This window comes from Bos mutus, chromosome 14 (assembly GCF_027580195.1).
Source record: "Bos mutus isolate GX-2022 chromosome 14, NWIPB_WYAK_1.1, whole genome shotgun sequence".
Classification (NCBI taxonomy): Eukaryota; Metazoa; Chordata; class Mammalia; order Artiodactyla; family Bovidae; genus Bos; species Bos mutus.
This window is the reverse complement of record NC_091630.1, coordinates 69182153-69199705: the sequence shown is the minus strand read 5'-3', so window position 1 is coordinate 69199705 and position 17553 is coordinate 69182153. Positions and strand designations below refer to the sequence as shown.

At 63.4% G+C, this 17553-nt stretch overlaps 3 protein-coding genes across 5 annotated transcripts; 1 reads left to right on the top strand and 2 right to left on the bottom strand.

The window, feature by feature from the left end:
- Positions 1–1437: 1437 nt before the first annotated feature.
- Positions 1438–10074, bottom strand: WDR97 (WD repeat domain 97). The gene is given in 22 exon segments (XM_070382802.1): positions 1438–1766; positions 1866–1972; positions 1975–2585; positions 2858–3020; positions 3090–3211; positions 3288–3485; positions 3575–3769; positions 3853–4059; positions 4151–4279; positions 5110–5193; positions 5280–5405; positions 5485–5943; positions 6091–6268; positions 6397–6530; positions 6620–7017; positions 7091–7327; positions 7414–7556; positions 7628–8333; positions 8528–8649; positions 8821–9449; positions 9628–9758; positions 9929–10074. Coding segments are annotated over 22 exon segments (5412 nt in total). The 5' UTR covers positions 10059–10074; the 3' UTR covers positions 1438–1563.
- A 99-nt stretch (positions 10075–10173) lies between these two features.
- MAF1 (MAF1 homolog, negative regulator of RNA polymerase III) lies at positions 10174–13220 on the bottom strand. Of its 3 annotated transcripts, none has more exons than XM_070382562.1 (8): positions 12865–13220; positions 12021–12269; positions 11789–11917; positions 11548–11713; positions 11296–11417; positions 11087–11206; positions 10787–10927; positions 10174–10660 (listed from the first exon to the last, which is right to left on the bottom strand). In XM_070382562.1, the coding sequence occupies exons 2-8, from the start codon at positions 12101–12103 to the stop codon at positions 10639–10641; spliced, it is 783 nt and encodes a 260-aa protein (XP_070238663.1). In that variant the 5' UTR covers positions 12104–12269; positions 12865–13220; the 3' UTR covers positions 10174–10638. The 3 variants fall into 3 exon arrangements, with proteins under 3 accessions (XP_070238663.1, XP_005897916.1, XP_005897917.1); XM_005897854.3 differs by having other exon boundaries at positions 12021–12143; positions 12865–13219; XM_005897855.3 differs by lacking the exon at positions 10787–10927 and having other exon boundaries at positions 12021–12143; positions 12865–13219.
- A 265-nt stretch (positions 13221–13485) lies between these two features.
- Positions 13486–17347, top strand: SHARPIN (SHANK associated RH domain interactor). The gene is made up of 9 exons (XM_070382559.1): positions 13486–14041; positions 14331–14505; positions 15986–16123; positions 16198–16339; positions 16424–16514; positions 16593–16746; positions 16826–16944; positions 17027–17155; positions 17226–17347. Exons 1-9 carry the CDS (start codon positions 13844–13846, stop codon positions 17307–17309), a joined length of 1230 nt encoding a protein of 409 aa, XP_070238660.1. The 5' UTR covers positions 13486–13843; the 3' UTR covers positions 17310–17347.
- Positions 17348–17553: the final 206 nt, after the last annotated feature.

Sequence of the window (17553 nt, the reverse complement as noted above, 5' to 3'; positions counted from 1 at the left end):
CCTTACCGTTGGCAGTGAGAGAGCAGAGTCCTAGCCAGCGGACCACCAGAATTCCCATGTTTGTATTTTCTAAAGCATTTATTGCCTCTATAATTTGAACCATAGAGACACCAGTAGAAGCAGACTACCACGGGCTTCCCAATCCTTGTTTTAGGGGGCGCAGTTCCTCTTTATAAAAACATCACGTGTGTCTGTGTGTTAGTTTTTCAGTTGCGTATGACTCTTTGCAACCCAATGGACTAGCCTGCCAGGCTCTTCTGCCTATGGAATTCTCTAGGCAAGAATACTGGAGTGAGTTGCCACTCCCTTCTTCAGGGGATCTTCCCAACCCAGGGATCAAACCCAGGTCTCCCACATTGTGGGCAGATTCTTTCCCATCTGAGCCACTAAGGAAGCCCCAAAGTGAAAGTGTTAGTCACTCAGTTGTGTCCGACTCTTTTCGATCCCATGGATTGTAGCCTGCTAGGCTCCTCTGTCCATGGAATTCTCCAGGCAAGTGTACTGGAGTGGATAGCCATTCCCTTCTCCAGAGGATCTCCCCAACCCAGGGACTGAACCAGGCTCTCCTGCGTTGCAGGCAGATTCTTTGCCGTCTCAGCCCCCAAGGAACATCATGTACTGAAAACCATCAAGAGCTGCCCACCGGAAGCCCCACAACAAGGTAGGGGTTTGTGGGGAAGGTGTGAGCAACCAATTTTAACACGAAACCATTGAAAAGGAACGTCAAAAGTCAGAGGCTGATGGCGCAGGAAAGAAGTCGTCGCTCAGGCCTCCCAGCAGCAGGACGTGAAGAGCTAGCACTGGCCCTTCACACAAGCTGTGCTGACAGCCAGTGCACACGTGGGCCTAGTGGGGGCTGGGGCAGGGCTCTGTGAGGTCACGGCAGTGCAGAAGAAAGCCGAGGCCCTCTGAGACCCTGTACCTTCCAGACAAGGTCCGTCTCCTGGTGACTAAGGGGAAAGATCCAGAGGACACACTGCCCCTTTACTGCTTTGTGGGTAAAGCATGCGGGGCCCCTTCATCAGTCTTCTCCTTTCCAGCCTAGACGTAGCAAAGCTCCGACCACTCCTGGTTTCATCTGCATCGAACAGGTTCCCCCACACACACCTGCCACCACCCAGACTTTCCCCTCTCCCTGGCCCACCTGTTGGTATCTCCCACCCATCCTGACCCCAGTAACTAACAAGGAAAGGTTGGCTGAGTGCCTGAGCAGGGACATGCCCGTGCTATGGGTTCCTTCTCTGGGCAGACAAACACACCCCCACCAGGAATACTGCTCAACATGTGCTGACCCCAGCCCAGATGCTGTCCCACCCCAGACCCCACCAGGCCCCTACACATTCCTCACACGTGCAACTGGCCACCAGCAGGTTCACCACACACCAGACCCTCTGCCCAGCTCAGTGGCCCCCAAAGGTGAAGGTGGCATTCAGTGTGTGGGTTGTGGCCTCTGGACTTTATTCCAGCCCTGAGCCTTAGCTGGGGCAAACAGCTGGCTGGAGAGCTGTGTCTTCATGCTGGAGGGAAGGGGGAGCCAGGGCCAGGCCAAGGCCACTCGCTGGGTCAGTGGTAGTTGTCAGGGTTGGTGTCATCTGGCAGAAAGTAGCGCTGCAGGGCAGGGTCCAGGAGCCGTGGGGGCAGCGGACGGGCAGACCTGGGCCAGTCTGGGGGGAAAGGCTGCAGTTCCACCCGAGGCAGTGGCAGCTTCAGTATGCGGATGGTGCTGTCCAGGGAGCGGTCCACACAGAGCCGGGACAGCATTCGGCCTGGTGGGCCGGCAGGATGGTGAGACCGTGGTGTGGGGTGGATGCTTGGCGGGAACTGGGCTGGGCTGGGGTCCGATTTCCATCCCTGACCCCACTCACCCCTCAGTCTCATGGGAGACCTCTGGACCCTGGCCTCCTGAAGCCGGAGGATGCGGTCGTGCCTGTTGGGTGGGGAGGTGGGCTTGACTGAGCCAGCGCCTAAGCCGCCCCACACAGGCTCTGCCCCAGCCTCACCCTGGAGCCCATGGCCTGCTCACCGGGGATCTGGGGGTGTGGCAGCACCATGCCACAGAACTGCGGGGGCAGGGGAGGGCCTGGGGGTGGGCTGTAGGGCTCCTCGGGCAGGGGCCCCTGGTGCCGAATGCGCTGCTGCTCGCAAAAGAAGTTGAGTGCATCAATGGGCCCCAGGTCCAGCATTTTGGACTGTGACCAGACCATCTGCGCCAGGGGCAGCATCTCACGCGGCGGCATCTCATGGGGCAGTATGGCGGGCGCGGAGGACCGCAAGACGACCTCAGGCTGGAGGCAGAAGTGCATCAGGGTCTCCGACAGTGCACATCGGGTCCGCGTAAAGTGCAGCTGTGGCAGCGTCTGCTGGGCCTGGGGCTCCAGGGTGGTCAAATCTGACACCCCCGGTGAGACCACCAGAGAGGGTGTCTGGGAGACATTGGAGGATGTCACAGAGACGTGACCAGCTGCCCCAGAGAGCATCGAGATCTGCGACAGGGCCTCTTTAGAAGGGGGGTGAAGTCCTGAGGTCTCTGAGACCTTGGGCAGCACCTCTGACATCTTGGCTACAGACAGCTGCGTGGTCTCCATCTGCAGGAGAGGCGGCTAGGGGAGGGTGCACCAGGGTCCAAGGCAGAGACCCCACCTTCCCCTCCTCCTGGGGAAGTTCAGGAAGATCCTGGGCGATGGGGACAGGGTAGGGGAGGATGGAGGAGGCACAGAGCGGGAGTAGGGAGAGGAGCCCGCTGGCCTCACCTGGTTCCCTCCCTGCCCCACCCCTAGACTTGGGGAAAGCCTGGGGAGAAGACAAGAGGCTCCATGGGCAGGCTGCCCAGCCCTGTCCCCACCCCGGCTGTCCAGACCTGCAGCTGCTGGATCATTTCCTCCAGCTTCTGGCAGCAGCGCCTGCGCAGTGTGGCCTTGGACTCGGGGTCTGGGCCCTGGACCCAGGTCATCATTTCCTTGAACAGGAAGCCCTGTGGGTCCTGAAGGCCGAGTCCGTCCAGCAGCCTCTTGAGCTCTGGCCTGGAGCAGGTGTGGGAGGTTTGTGGGCGGCCTCCCACAGCGGGGAGGGCCAGTGGGAGAAGGACTCACCGGAAGGGGGCTGGTGAGTAGAGGAAGTAGGACATCAGCTCCACCACCACCTCTCGAGACTCCAGGGAGCACGCCAGGAGCAGCTGCAGTGCCAGCATCACAAACTGCTTCTGGACCCGGTCCTGAGCGCAGGTGGAGAGCGAGATCAGTGCCCTGCGCCTGGGGCAGGGTGGGGCCAGCTGGGGGCGAGGTGCTCACCTGCAGGCTGGGGGGCTGCTCCAGGTTGAGCAAGTGCAGGAGGGTGCCCTGCAGCCGGCTACAGAAATCTCTGCTGAGGTCCGGCAGCAGCCGCAGCAGCGCGCGCAGCACGTGCACGCGGTCAGCCCAGGAGGCCTCCTCCAGCAGGTCCATGAACGCCGAGGCCAGGCCCTCCACCGTGCCCATCTCGGGGTAGGCCTGCCGAGCCCCACCCCCTGCTGTCACCCTGGGCGCTCCAGCCCCCCTGCTCCCACCCCCGAGTCCGTGCTTCCGAGACCCCCCCAAACCTGCAGGGTGAAGATGGGGAAGAGCTTTTTGAACCAGTTCTGCTCAACGAAGAACTGCAGGAACTTTGGCAGACGCCCGTAGCGCTGCTCCCAGAGCAACTGCGCGTAGTGGAACTGGGGGTGGTGAAGGTAGGTCTCGGTCTTGGCAGTGTCCTCGTGGGTGCCCTTGAGGCTCAGGATAGGGTCCTTGGTGCTCTAGGGCAGCAGCAGCGGCAGCTGCAGACCCTGCCTCCCTAAGCCGCCCCTGCGCTGCCACCGGCCCAGCCCCCAATGCCTACCTGCGCCCGCAGCCTCACGGGCACCAGCAGCGGGTCAGAGGGCAGCCTGTGCGGGGGACTCGGGGGCTCCAAGCCCCAGTCCAGGTCCGGCTCCTCCTCGTCCTCATCCTCCTCATCCCTCAGCCACTGGATCAGCTTCTGCTGCTGCTTGGTATGGCGCCGCCTGATGCCCCGCACCAGCCACAGGTCCTCCTGGCCCCTGCGCTGCTGCAGAGGCGAGAGCCAGGCCCTGGCCACGGGCCGGGGACGGGGGAGGGGGCTCGCCCTCCCGCAGACCCCGCCCTGCAGCTTGCCTCACCTTGCTCTTGAGGCTGCCTGAGAGCCCGCCGAGGGCTCCGAGGCCGCTGACCTCCTCGGGCAGCCACATCTGCTGCAGCACCACCGAGTTGGGCACGCAGCCCGGGAAGCAGATGGGCCGCCGCCAGTACTGCGGGCAGGGCACAGCGGGCTGGGCTGAGGGCCTGAACTCGCCAACCCCAGAGACCACCCTGGTGGGCACCGGCTCCACGTCCGGGAGCTAAGCCAGGCTCACAGCCCTGTTCACCACCCCAGTCAGGAAGAGAGAACCTCCCAGAGTCAGGCAGAAGGACAGGCAGAGTGCGGTCCACTGTGGTGGCCGAGAAGGGAAGTCCAGGTGAGGCTAGCCTTTGGGAGCCCTGACACCCACATGCTCTGCACCAGCTCAGCCTGGGGCCATAGGAGGGACTTCCCTCTCACTGCCCAGGGCCAGGGTTCAATCCCTGGACAGGGAACTAAGATTCCACAAGCTATGCACAGCAGCCAAGAAGGAAAAAAGGGAGGGGGGCAGTAGGAGCCCCCGGGGGTGTACTGGAGGCTTGGGTAGATAGAGTAGTAGCTGGAAGGTTCAGTGGGGAATGCCAGACGTGAGCGTCGGGGAGGGGCTAGGTCTGTCTGGGCATTGGGGGGCAGAGGGGTGCAGAGTGGGAAGGTGGCTCCCAGTGACTCCGCTCCCCTTGGGGCAGGACAATGGTTTCCCACGCACAGTCCAGAGGCCCCGCCCCTGACACTCGCTGGGAGTGGCTGCAGGCAGGGCAGGCAGCAGAGGCTCTGGCCCTCTGGCAGCTGGTTCCCAGAGTGCGAGCAGCAGCTGTGAAACTGGGCTGGGGGTGGGGAGTGCGGGTGGGCCTGGCCCTCAGGGTGGAGTTGGCACAAAGGTGCACAGCCAGGGGAAGATGGGGTCTCCAAGAAGGGCGCCCTGCGGAGGAAGGCACCTCTAGCTCAGCCTGGGGCTCTCACCTTGTAAGGATGGATGGTGGCAGGGAAGAAGCCGCTGAGGTTGGAGAGAAGCTCCTGGGGCCGCCTCTGCAGCAGCAGGGAGGTCTAGGAGGGGACAGGACAGAGGCCTGGGGCTCCAGTGTCCCTGCAGCTCTGCCCCCAGTGGCAGCCTCCTCCCACCAGACCCTCACCCTGCTCTGCCCCAGGTCGGGGGACGGTGGATCCCAGGCCAGAGGCTTTTTGCTGAGCCGATCCCACTGCAGCTGCAGGTCCAGACTGAGGCCCAGCTCGCAGCTCAGGGAGGAGCGGGCCAGTAGCTGCGGCGGAAGGAGTCAGAGGGTGGGGGGGTGGGAATTATGAGGTGAAGGCAGGGGTGGGAGGAGTGGGAGGCCTCACCTGGGATGCTCTGCTGTGCACCCTCCGGTAGGTGGGTGGGGGAGGCAAGGGGACTCGGGGCAGGCGGGCAAAGCGCCTGCCCAGGGTCCCCACGTCCTGCAGTGGTGGGGCTTCGGTGCCCCCGAGAGCAGGGCCATCTCTGGGCTGGGCACTTGGGTCCCAGGTCTCTTTTTCCACTGTGAGGGCCACCGTGCCCCACTGCTGCTGGGGCTCTGCTTCAGAATCCAGACCCTGGGGGGGCGGGTGCGGGACACACAGGCAGGTCAGAGGCCCAGGGCACAGGGAGGTCTGGGGAGGTCCCATGCTCACCAGCATGCCTGGGCCGTAGATCAGATGTAGGTAGTTATCAAAGGCCTGCTGGCGCTGCTGCCAAGTCAGCTGGGGCCGGGCTGCCGGGCTCTTCAGCCCCAGTCTCAATTGCTGAAGGTCTTGGTTCCGGACAACCAGGACTTCCAAGTCCTGGGGTGGGGGTCAGGGGTCAGCTCACTCTTCCTTGAGCCTTGTCGTGTGCCACCCAGACAAGTGCAGGGATCCCAGGCCTGCCCCAGGGACTGAAGGGGAGGGCCCTGAGCTTGGGGGCTGGGGGGACACTGGGAGCCACCCCACCTCCTCCAACACTGGCTGCTGAGGAGCTGTTGTCTGGCGATGGATGAAACACGAGGCTGTGCTGCAGACAGGGAGGGGCACATGGGACACGGATGGCATTGCCAGCGGGGTAGGGCAGAGGCTGGGCTGGGGCCCCGGGGGGGGGTGCCTAGGCCCCTGGTGGGGAACCATGAACGGTCAGGACTGGCATGGGCTTGCGGTGAGTGTCTGAGGGGCCTGGGAGCTCTGGAGTCTCCTGTGGGGGCATGTGGCCAGGCCCTGACCCAGGGGAGCCGGGTGGGGGCCTCTGGGACAGTTCAGCCAGGCCTCTCAGCAGACCTGAGGCTGGCCACCCCACGCAGGTTGGCGAGCCTCTGTAGCTGGGCTGCAGTCAGTAACTCTGGGCTGGTCAGCGGCAGTGGAGGATCATCCACCCCATCAGGGACCTCTTGGCACAGGTTCTGAACAGGGAAAGGAGCCTGGAGCCCTGGCCTCAGCAGCTCGTCTGCCCACAGCAGCCCCGCCCCGCCCACCTGTGCTCACTGCACACCTTAAGCAGGTAAGATGTGGGCAGGTAGAGTCTGTGGTCCACCAGGCAGAGGCGGGAGCCCAGTGCCAGGACCAGGTCCCCATTGTTGCTGCAAAAGGTTAGGGCCTGAGGGGCACCGTTCAGATGTAGGAGCCTGGAGGGGGGTTCAGGGTGGGAGTCCAGGTCTGCTTCTCTGAGTAGAACACCAAGGCAGGAACAGAGGCAAGGCCCCAGCCACCCCTGCACCCCCTCCAGCTGCCCGGCTCCGGTAGGGTGAAGGCGGGAAACCCAGGCAGCTGCTCCCCGCCCCCACCCCTCCCCAGCCCACCGCAGCAGCTTGTTCTCCGCTGTCCAGATCCGGATGGTGCAGTCCAGGCTGGAAGAGGCATACAGCTTGAGCGTGGGACAGCAGCACAGGCCTGGGGGCCAGAACTCAGCTTTAGGGCCAGAGCCATCTGGAGGCCTGGGCTTCCCCTGGCCCTGCCCCCTCACCGGTGATGCGGTCCGTGGGGTCGTCCTGGGGCCGGTGATCATAGCGAGGGCTGCTGCCCAGGCCAAACTGCACCAGGCCATAGGTGGCATTGTTCGGGTCCTCGAAGCCCACGGTGACGCGCTTGCCAAGGGCGCAGAGCACTACCGCCGGGTGGCAGCAGCAGAAGGTGCGCAGGGGGCTCAGGCTCTCCTCGGCGTAGGGGAAGACGCGCCACATCTTCACAGTCAGGTCTCCGCCTGTGCGGGCAGGAGCCACAGTGGCGCCTCTGGGGAGGGAAGGAGTCCCCTGCCGGCGTGGCGGGGGAGGGGGGAGAGGTACCGACCAGAGGACACGATGCTGTTCCAGGTGGACGCGATGGCAGTGACGGGGCCCGGGCTGTGTGCCTCCGTTCGGAAGACCGTCTTCAAGGAGCGCAACTCGAGTACGGACAAGGTGCCATCAGTGTGCCCCACCACGGGCAGGTACCTATTGGCGACCACAGCCCGTTGGCACGGGCCCGGTTGTCTTGCCCAGCCCCGGCTGGCTGCGGCACCTACCGGTTCTTGTCCGTCCCGGCCCAGGCCACGTCGCTGCGGCACAGCTCGCCCTTGTACTGGCACACTATCTCCCAGTTGGTGAACGCGCTGGTGGGGTCCGTGAGGTGGCTGTAGAGGTGCAGGCAGCAGGGCTGGGGCGCGGGTGGCGGCGGCGGGCACAGGCGGCGCAGCACCCGCATTGGGGAGCGTGCTGCATTAGCACACAGCAGGTGTCCGGCGCGCGTCAGCACCCACAGCGCCTCGCGAGGCAGGCAGTAGGCCACGGCAGCCGCGCAGTCCTCGGGCTCCAGAAGAAGCGCGCTCACGGTGTGTCCGCCAGAGACTGACACCAGGTACACCGAGCCATCAGCGCAGGCGCACACGAGGCGGGCGGGCAGCGCCACGTGCGGGGCGGTGGGCTTGGGCAGCGCCGGCGCCAACTGCAGGTGGAGCACCGGCGCAGATAGCTGCGCCAACGGCGAGTAGAGCTCCCGCGCACGCCACAGCCCCACGCTGCGGGCCTCCAAGGAGAGCAAGGGCCAGCCCGGGCCGGCGGGGGCCAGCAGACGGCTCACACTCTCCGACGGCACGCCGCGGCCCCAGCAGGTGAGTGCCACCTCACCCACCTGCGCTGCTGCCTGAAGGTCCCACGTGCGCAGCGTCCCGTCCTGTGAAGCCGACAACACCAGGGCTGTGTTCGGGAGCACGGTCACCGCGGTCACCGGGCCTGCAGAAGGGGCGTGTGTCACTCGTGCGTCCCAGGGACCAAGGAAGGGGGAGCCTTCGGTCAGGGTCGTGGCCAGGATGGAGAAGCTTGGCAAGGAAGCAGCAGACATTCTGTGCCAGGGGCTCTTGAAGGCAGAGGGCTGTGCCCAGGGTGGAGGGAGACCAGGCTTCAGGAGCCACCGTGGCCCAGCGCACCTCTGTGTCCCACGAACACCATCCGGATCTGCCAGTCAGCCTCCCACACTTTCACCGTGCTGTCCCGGGAAGCTGTCACCATGGCCTCTACCTCTTTACAGTACGCCAGGTCGAAGATGGTGCTGAGGAGTGAGAGGGAGGCCGGGTGGACTCAGAACTGCCGTGTGTGTGCCCATGGACTGCAGTGTGGGCGCACGCGCATGCGCCCACCTGCACCTCTGACGACTGGATTTCCGTCGCAGCCTCGCCTCATGGTTTCCGCCCTCCCTCACCCGTCCCTGGGCCCCCCTCACGTTTTGTGCAGATTCCGACGCACATCTGTGAGAGCCCAGGTTTGCAGATCAAAGGTGAGCACGGCTGAGCCATAGGCTGCGAAGCAGCATGGGTCGTGATGGGGAGACGGAGGCCCCAGAGCCAGACGCGCAAGCGCACCCGAGATGCTTGGCGGTAGCTGCAGAGGTGACCCGTGGGGAACCAGGCAGCGGCCCCCTGAACGGAACTTCCAGAGCACCAGGCTTCCGCCTGCCTCCGCCACCAGTAGCAGCCCAGGATCTGGCACCGGCAGGCAGCAGATGGGCTCGTGGCCTGGCACCCCATGCTCCCCTGGCTTACTCAGCCACAGTAGGCTAAGGTCGGACTTTAGTATGGCCAGCCCCACTGGGCCCCAGCCCACAAAACGGCCCACAGTGCCCAGAGGGCCCAGCACCGCCACTAGCCCTGTAAGTGCAACTGGAGCCAGCAGCTTCTCTTGTGCCCAGCCATCCTCTCTGTGCAGGTGCAGGCGGCCTGCACCATCCAGCACCACGAAGCGTCTGCCCACGGGGTCCTGTGCCACTGAACACAGCCCGGCTACCACCTCCAGGCGCCGCAGGGGTTCCAGCCCGTGCGTCAAGCGCGCCACATGCAGCTCAGCTCTCTTTTCCTATGGGCCAGAATCAACAAGACTGCAGTGAACTTGGCGGGGGCCTGGGGTTGGGGGTAGGCAAGGCACCTGCCTAGGGATGCCAAGAGGACCCCGGCTGGGATCCTACTGGGGACCCCTAGGGGAAGAGCCAGGTCAGGAAAGAGGCCTTGACACAGATGCCATGGCCGAGCCGCACCTTTTCCACAAAGGTCTGGAGGCCTGTACGCAGGAGCAGCCACAGCTGGCGGGCACGGGCACTCTGAGCCATGTTCTGCCACTGCGAGTTGTTGGTAAAAAGCTGTGGGGCCCGCTCCGAAAATGACGACTCTGCGAACCGGCAGTGGAAGTCATCACAGTGTGGTCTTGGGTCCCTAACTTTGGAGGTCGTGGGCAGCCAAGGGCCCTCCTCGGAGCCCTGCCCAGTTAGAAGACTGCCCAGGGAGCGTTGCATTCCCCGAGGACAGAACCTGTGCCTCAGTGAGCCCAGGCCACCTCACCCCTCTCTTCCTTGAGGAGCCCCGGGTCCGGGACTTCATAAATGTCGGTCTCATATGGCTCTTGGTCTACAATCAGGTAGTCGCCTCCTACTGTATACGGGTTGCTTTCATCCAACACTTCCGACTCCATTTCAAAACCGTTGGGTCCAGGCGGCTCAACAGCCCCTAAGACCGTTGCTAGGATACCAGCCGCAGCAGGCCCCGCCCTCGACGCAGGCCCCGCCCTGACGCCTTGTGAGTCTAGGTCCACACTAAGTCACAGAAACTTTTATTGGAAACAAACCAGCTGCAGCAAAGTGACACTCAGTGCACGCTGCCCAATGGGCAAGGTGGCGGGGTACAAGTGGGCAGATGACCCCTGGGACCACTTGCTGGGTCTCCGGCCCTTTAGGCTGGAGTGTGAAGGCCCAGGCCTGAGCCCACACAAAATACAAAAATAAACTCTGCGGTCCAGCAGCCCCTGCCTGTGTCAGTTTGTGGGAGCAGGGCAGTGGCTCTTCCCACCAGGCCCTGTGCTGTCTAGTCCAGCCACAGTGTGGGCAGCAGCAGCCTGTGGGGGTGAGTGGGCAGCCACAGGCTAGAGCCAAGGGCTAGGCAGGCATGGCCTAGGGTGGGCTGGTGCTGTGGCAGCGCCGGGACCTGGGCCCTCAGGTGGGCAGGTCCAGGCCCTGTTCGAAGCTGGGTGAAGCTAGGGCCTCTGCTTCTTCTCTTCACATACAGATCACCGGGACCCTGCACAAAGGGTGGCGTGCAGTGAGCTCTGAGGAGCCCACACCCAGAAGCCCAGGCAGAGCGGGCCCTGTCCTGCCCTGCCCACCCCAAGGTCCATGGAGGGAGGCTGCTGGGGCGATCTCACACCTGTCCTCTTCCATGGTTCCAGGCTCCTCAGGCCCACCCTCGCTGCCTCCACCTCCACTCTCTTCCTCCTCCTCCTCATCTTCCTCCCCGAGCTCCATGTCCAGCTCATTGCCTGCCTCCGAGGGAGTGTAGGTGGATCCACTGGGGGGAGGGGAGACCAGTCTTAAAATCGCCTGCCCCCAGCCTACTGCTGACTCCAGGGAGGATGTCCGAGAAGGAGAAAGTTAGGAATGGGGTGGGGAAAAGGTGTGTGGGCCAAACAGGGAGGTAGGGGACGGAGGGAGACAGGTGCCAGCCAACCTGATAGAGCGGCAGCTGAAGAAAACAATCCGTTTCAGCCGCTTGTTGTAGAAGAAGTAGTTGAAGGACCAGAGGCTGCCATCTTCCCCAAAAGGGTCTGAGTCCAAGTCTGGGTTGTAGCTGGGGCGGGGTGGGGGGTGAGACGTGGTGTGAGATCCCAGTGCCACGGAGACCCAGGACCCCCGCCCCATGCAGGGACGCCAGCCCACCTGTAGATGTCGCATTCAGCCAGGCAGATCTCCTCATCCACCGCGTTCCACAGTTGTGGCTTCAGGGCCTTGAAGTCCTCCCGGACAGCTGAGAACAGGCTGCAGTTGACTGCGTTCACCACCTAGGATGGTCACAGTCGGGGCTGACAAGGAGCCCGGCAGCAGGAATGAACCGGGCTGAGCACGCTAAGTTAGGGAGGACACCTGGGATGGCTGTGGGCCTGCAGGTCCCTTCCCCAGCCCCACCCTCACCCAGCTGAGGCTGGGCTCCCGGCTGAACTCATGGCTGCGGGCTGTGCTGAAGTCGTAGTCCGGCCGGAAGGACTCATTGAGCGTGGCAATCAGGTAGAAGAGGGTCTTGCGGCTGCACTTGTCGCTGAGGGGGCCCTCATCCTCGCCACCTTGGCTCTTACTCAGTCTGCACAGAGACAAGTGTCAGCCCCGTGCTGGCCCATTCGCCAGTCCCCTATAGGCAGGCCCTGCCCCTACTCACCTGCTGGGGCTGAGGCCTGAGGTCTGGGGTGGGGACAGAGCCTCCAGCACATGTGGCTGGCCCTCCTGGCAGAACTGCTTGAACATGTGCTTGTCGTCACCCGCCATCTTACACGAGTAGCTCTCAATCCTAGAGACGCAGGCAGGACCGTGGAGCATGCCACCTCCCATGCTCAACCAGAACCAGTGCAGAGTGGCCTCTAAGGGGCCAGCCCCCAGAGCCCCAACCTCACCTGCCAATGATATGTGCATCTCCCGTCTCCACGGTAAGCTGTGAGTTGATGGCCTCGAAGCTGGAGTTCTCCAGCAGCTTCATGTCCTCGGGAAGGGTTCTGTGCTCCAGGGGCTAGTGCTGCCTGAGGACGGAGATCAGTCCATGGGAATCTGGCCCGTGGGGTTCCACTTTCAGACCTCCTCGCAGTAAGAGGTGCTGCTGTAAACAACTTGGGCCCCTCCTGCAGCCTGCTTCCAGCCCTTCAGCACTGGCGGGAGAAACGGTAAGATCGGCAAGTCCAGGCCCAGCTCAGCTACACCTCCTGCACCTCACAGGAGTTCTTTGGCCAGGCTGGGGGACCCACCGGGGATCCTGCTAACCCCGAGGACGCTGGGTTAGTCTCTCCCTCAACACTCCCCATCCCACCAAGGAGAGCCCTGGGAGTCCGCGAAGGGGCGTGACTCCTGCAGTTTCCCTCCGGCAAGACAGAAAACCCGCTTCCGGTAAGGAACCAGGACATCTGGGGCTCGGCTCTGCCGTCGCCTGGACGCGGCGCTCTTCCCTGTTCTACAGACGGCTTTCTAGTGAGGGAAAGAGGAAACCCATGAGCTCCTCCGTTTTCCTTCAAAAGTAGGAGAGAAGGCGGAGAGAAGCCCTGAGGCCCCCGGAGTGTCGGCCAGACAGGCCGCTAGGGCGCCCCAGCGTCCGCCGGGTCTCGGGGGAAACCCCAGCCGGGGCGCACGAACTACGCGTCCCAGGCAGCCGTGCGCCTGGGGGTGCGCGCATGCGCGCCGGCGCGAAGCCCGCTGGGCACTGTAGTCCGGACAGCCCGGGTCGCCGCCGGGCACAGGGCGTACACCTACCTGCTTGCGCCGCGCTCAATCGGGCCGGGCCAGACTCGGCAGGGTCAGGTCGATGGGCGTCGATACGGCTGAAAAGGCGGGGTGGGCCTTGCGCGGCGCGGGCTTCTCAAGAACGGGCGGAGGCGCCGCGGCCTCCGCTCGGGCCGCACTGTATCCGGGGGAAGAAGCTCCGCTGCGACGTCCCGTTACTCCCGGCCCTGCCGGCCCCTGCGGACTGCCACCGCGACATAGCCTCGCCCCTGCACGGCGCCCTACTATCGCGACCGACTTGTCCGCCGACCGCCACAGAGGGCCCGAGCAAGCGAGCGAACGACCTCTGCCTCCCGGAGCCGGACAACAACAAGCGTCTGCCAGGTCCGGCCCCACGCGTCTGAATGGCCCGCTCCAGCCGTCGGAACCGGGGGCTCGCACAGTCATTGGGGGTGGCATCCGCCGCTCAGTCCCGATGTCCGCTCCTACTGGATACAACCCCTATCCATCATCTTCTCCGGCCGTGCGAACCCTCCTCCCACCCTAGCGTTCATTGGCCGCGGCCCTCGAGGCCCCGCCCCAGTGGCTTCCCAGTTCCCCGGAGGGCCTAGTGGACTAGAGAGGCAACCGCGTGAGCGGCGGGAGGTGGGCTGCGGCCCAGAAGGGGCTCCGGAGTAGCGTTCGGCTTGGGAGTTAGATACTGGGTTCACAAGCACCGCCGAGCTCAGCCCCAACCCGAGCCTCTAGGGCCTTCCATTCGTGGCCGGTGCTGGCGTCTCTGACGCTCTGCCTGGAGTACAGGCGTCCAAGCCCAGCCTCACCCGCTTTTGTCGGGAGACCTTTGGGCCAAGCGCCATCGTGGGCGAAGCGGGAGCGGCAGAAGGCTCCGACGCTCGGGCAGCGCCCGGAACCCCGGGCTCGTGGTTACAGTTTCCGGCCGGTGTAGGCGTTCAACGACCTAAGGCCACGGAAGCGGGCTCGGGGGGGCAGTGCGGGGGCCGGACCGGAGATGGCGCCGCCGGCGGGCGGCACAGCCGCGGGCTCGGACCCTGGCTCGGCCGCGGTGCTCCTGGCCGTGCATGTCGCGGTGAGGCCGCTGGGCGCCGGCCTGGACGTGGCGGCCCAGCCGCGGAGGCTGCAGCTGAGTGCGGACCCCGAGCGACCAGGGCGCTTCCGGCTGGAAATGCTGGGCGCGGGCCCCGGGGCGGTGAGTGGGGCCGGCGGGGGCGCGCGGCCTGGCCACTGAGCCTGAAGCCAGGCTTTTCCGTTTGCTAGCCGCGTGCCGTTATCTTTTCCTTGCTTCTGTTTCCTTGTCTGTAAAATGGGGATAATGCTGGTACTTCCCTTTGTAGGATTACTGTGAGGGTTTCATAAAATAACACTAGTAAAAGGCTTAGGACGTTGTAAGTAGTCGACAAACGTTACCTTGTATTCCTTTGATTATCATGCAGTATATGCTAGGGGAGGCACTGAGCCTGGACTCTCCCTCTCCTCAGGTCATTTTGGAGTGGCCCTTGGAGTCAGTCTCCTACACAGTCCGAGGCCCCTGCCAGCATGAGCTGCAGCCTCCACCGGGAGGGCCTGGGACTCTCAGCCTGCACTTCGCCAACCCTCAGGAAGCTCAGCGGTGGGCAGCCCTAGTCCGAGATGCTACCGTGGAAGGACAGAATGGTCAGTGCCCTGGAGTGAAGATTCACCAGGCCGGGGCCAGTGTTTGTTCTGCAAGAGGGCAGGAGTAGCCCCAACCCCCCAGGCTTGGATGGGGGCAGTAATGGGGAAAGCTGAGCCCCTCTTGCCCGCTGCTGGGGTTTGGGAGCACTCCCAGGAGTAAGGAAGTAGAGAAAAGGAACAGAGACCGAAGGCAGTGCCAGACAGGTGTGGAGGGGCAGTGTATGCAGACCCTCAGGACCGGGGTGAGAAGACAAGACTATCAGAAGCGTGGAAGATACTCAGTGGGAGAGTGACAGGCTCAGATTCAAGTTTCTGAAAACTGGTGGAGCCTTGCATTCGTGTGAGTGATGCAGACAGGCCTGGAGGGAGGAAGGATGTTTCCAGAGATGCTTAGGAGAGGACTTGGCTGGATTTCCTGGAGGTTTGAATGGAAAAGTTAATGGTTGAGAAGCTGGAAGGAACAGACACTGCAGAGGGCCTGTTTGGGAGAGCATAGAAGTCAGGTTCTTAAAACATGTGGGAGGGAAAGGAGGTAGAAGGAGCTTGGGTTCTGAAGAGGAAAAGTTGGGGGTAGAAAAGGTCAACCAAGGTCACTAGAAGACAGAAACAAGGAGAGGGTCCGGCAGGCAGCCAGTGCATCAGGGAAGGAGTTCACAGATGCTACAGGTGAGCTGGTGAGCAAAAAGCACCTAGTGAGATGGAAGAGAGGTCCAGACAGCAGCATCTGCGGAGGGAGAAAGACACTTGCCTTTCATGCATACATTGGTTCGTTGGTTCACCACATGTGTATTCTGCACCTGTAGTAAGCACTCCTTCAAGGCCTTAGAGAGTCCAGGCAGGCCTGGTGCTGGGTGCTCGGGAGCCCTGCTTATGTGAGTGGGCAGATGGCTCAGAATATTGAAGCAAAGGAACTGCATCTGCACCACATGGGCAGGGCGTAAGTGGGAGGTAAGAAAGGGAGCCGGTTGCACGCTCAGGGCAAGCACCAGCTGGAGAGGGGTTGTTTGGAATGGGATCAGCCCAGAGTGCTCTGTGCTGATGGCAGAGCCAGGAGAGACGTCGGAGTTCCCTGGAAGGAGGCCACCTTGACTGCAGGACTCCTGGAGACTTCCGCTGGTTCTGCTGTGAGGCCCAGGGAGCTTCTTGGCTGGCTGAGAGGGCTTGTACAGGCCAAGAGAGGTGGCCCAGCCCCTGTGGAGGAGGGCTGCAGGTGGGACTGGGCAGCAAAGGAGGCCAGAAGGACTCCAGAGCCCAAGAAAGAGCCAAGTGCAACTCTGAGTGGAGTCAGCAGGGACCTCTGGGGTGTGCAAGGCCCAAGACTGGGCCAAGGCAAGGCCCTGGCATGGGCTGGGCTGAGCTAAGGAGGGAGGAGACAAAGGTACTGGAAGCCTGAGGTGAGACAGCAGAGGCCTTGGTGTGTACTCCGTGGGGGGCCAGATCTCAAAGAGACCACCAGCCCACCCCACATCTTTCCTCCTAGGTAGTGACAGCTTGCCCCCAGCCCTAGGCCCAGAAACGCGCCCTGTCTCCCCGCCCAGTCCCCTTGAAGTGCCCACACCCAAGGCCCCCAAGCCCAAGGTGGATCTTCCTTGGAGCCCTGGAGACTTGATGGAGAAAGGTAAAGGCAGGCGGCCGGAGGGGCTGGGGGAAGTAGCCAGTGTGGGGTTGCGATGGCTCTCTCTTCCCCTGCAGAAGAGCTGGCAGGGCGCCTGACCCGGGCCGTAGAGGGTGGGGATGAGAAGGGAGCAGCCCAAGCAGCAGCCATCCTGGCACAGCGTCATGTGGCCCTCAGGGTCCAGCTCCAGGAGGCCTACTTTCCTCCTGGCCCCATCAGGTAAGGCCTGGGACCTCTTTCTCACCCGGACCCCCAGGCCTCTCAGGTCCCCCATCCTTACCTGTGACCTCCATTCTGGCCCAGGCTCCAGGTCACAGTTGAAGACGCTGCGTCCTCTGCCCATGTCTCACTGCAGGTTCACCCCCACTGCACCATCAGGGCCCTCCAGGAGCAGGCGAGCACGTGGTCTGGGGAACCCGGGTGGGGGGTGGCGGGAGGCGGCCTGGGTGACACTCTGACACTCTGGCCCCAGGTGTTCTCAGAGTTTGGCTTCCCACCGGCCGTGCAGCGCTGGGTCATCGGGAGGTGCCTGTGTGTCCCTGAACACAGCCTTGCTTTCTATGGGGTCCAGCGGGATGGAGACCCTGCTTTCCTCTACCTGCTCTCAGCTCCCCGAGAAGCCCCAGGTCAGTCCTTGATTGGGGCGGGATGAGGAAGGTGGAGTGCAGCCCGCCATGGTCCCGAGTCTCACCCCCTCTGTCGCAGGACGCAGTCCTCAGCGTCCCCAGAAGGTGGATGGGGAACTAGGCCGCCTGTTCCCACAGTCACTGGGGCTGCCCCCAACCCCTCAGCCAACCAGCTCCAGCCTGCCCAGCCCCCTTCAGGTGAGCAGGGACTGGGCTGGGTGGCCTTGGCACTGTGGGTATTGAAAGCAGGTGAGCAGCAACCGTGTGCTCACCTCCCTAGCCCGGCTGGCCCTGCCCATCGTGCACCTTCATCAACGCCCCAAGCCGCCCCGGCTGTGAGATGTGCAGCACCCAGAGGCCCTGTGCTTGGGACCCCCTTCCCACAGCCTCCACCCAGCAGCTCCCAAAGGTACCAGGAGCAAAGGCGGGGAGGGGACAGGACAGAACAAGCAGAATGACCCATCTTCCCCTCCTTCCAGGTCACGCGGAGAGAGGATGGCCCTTCCCTTCCAGGCCCAAGGTCCCTGGACCCCCTCCTGAACCTCTCAGGGAACCTCTGCTGATTGCTCGCTGGAGTCATTAAAGACACTTCTGAGCCGGCCACATGCCCTTTCACTGTGCCTTCCTGCAGCCTGGGAGGATGGAGGGCAGACAGCCCTCTGAGAGGAACCCTGGCAGTCTTTGGTGGGTGGGGCCTTCCCAGTGGAGCCCAGGAGGCTACTGAAGAGCACACTTGGAATGCAGGTCGCAAGGCGTGGGGGCCTGGCACCCATTCCCCAGGTGCCAAGGGTGGGCAGGGCGCCCCCC

What these genes read in the sequence shown, in the direction of transcription:
- SHARPIN (XM_070382559.1), top strand. Translation starts at nt 13,844, where the DNA reads ATGGCGCCGCCGGCGGGCGGCACAGCCGCGGGCTCGGACCCTGGCTCG. An exon ending in AGCTCCCCGAGAAGCCCCAG is followed by an intron (nt 16,747 to 16,825) that starts GTCAGTCCTTGA and finishes CCTCTGTCGCAG; the next exon opens with GACGCAGTCCTCAGCGTCCC. An exon ending in GCCTGCCCAGCCCCCTTCAG is followed by an intron (nt 16,945 to 17,026) that starts GTGAGCAGGGAC and finishes TCACCTCCCTAG; the next exon opens with CCCGGCTGGCCCTGCCCATC.
- MAF1 (XM_070382562.1), bottom strand. Translation starts at nt 12,103, where the DNA reads ATGAAGCTGCTGGAGAACTCCAGCTTCGAGGCCATCAACTCACAGCTT. An exon ending in GCTGAATGCGACATCTACAG is followed by an intron (nt 11,207 to 11,295) that starts GTGGGCTGGCGT and finishes ACCCCGCCCCAG; the next exon opens with CTACAACCCAGACTTGGACT. An exon ending in TTCAGCTGCCGCTCTATCAG is followed by an intron (nt 10,928 to 11,086) that starts GTTGGCTGGCAC and finishes CCCTCCCCCCAG; the next exon opens with TGGATCCACCTACACTCCCT.